Source organism: Engraulis encrasicolus, chromosome 4, assembly GCF_034702125.1.
Source record: "Engraulis encrasicolus isolate BLACKSEA-1 chromosome 4, IST_EnEncr_1.0, whole genome shotgun sequence".
In the NCBI taxonomy this organism is placed as follows: domain Eukaryota; kingdom Metazoa; phylum Chordata; class Actinopteri; order Clupeiformes; family Engraulidae; genus Engraulis; species Engraulis encrasicolus.
Window position 1 is genome coordinate 28,202,896 of NC_085860.1, and position 606 is coordinate 28,203,501.

The 606-nt window shown below is 45.7% G+C and overlaps 1 protein-coding gene across 1 annotated transcript in view; it reads right to left on the reverse strand.

The window, feature by feature from the left end:
• The window catches only part of arid3b (AT-rich interactive domain 3B), a 46,977-nt gene extending 46,371 nt beyond the window's left edge, over positions 1-606 (reverse strand). The window contains exon 1 of the mRNA XM_063197068.1: positions 335-606. Within this exon, the coding sequence (XP_063053138.1) occupies positions 335-370 (36 nt within the window). The 5' untranslated portion in view covers positions 371-606. The remainder of the gene's footprint in view (positions 1-334) is intronic.

The window sequence follows — 606 nt, forward strand, 5'->3', positions numbered from 1 at the left end:
ATAGGACTATGGCGAAAGACAAGATAAGCTAATAAAATAATTTATCAATCGACAATCAATGGCCGTAGAGACTACTGACGAGGCGGCCCCCGTCGGATTGCAAAGTATGCCTGCATTCGTGACGTGTACAACATGGATTTAAACAAGCTAACAACTTGTTTATGATAAACTTTGGTCAGCCACTTGAATACGCTGTTAAGCAACATTATCTGATGTTTACATGTTTTAATGTGTTCTCCTTGAAAGTTACGATCGGATATGACAAGCCCAAAATTAGCAAATTATCGTGTGGATAGTCCGAATCATGGCAGAATGCCAACGCGACGAAACTTACCATCTGGGCCTTGCCGCTAGTGGAGTTGTCGACCATACCGTTCGCTGAAGTTAACCTTTTCTTTACTCTTGATGTGACAGTTTTGCGAGAGAGCAGTGCACCAGGAATTTACGCATCCACGCTAGCCCTTAATTTGAACTTCGACAGCACGGCAGCAACCCTTCACCCTGGCTTCCCCACTGTAGAAAAACGTTGTCGGGATTAAAAGGGGGCCAGCCAGAGGGAAATGACCAAGCTCGCTCACCTTCCGATCTGCAGGCAGCACATGGCAC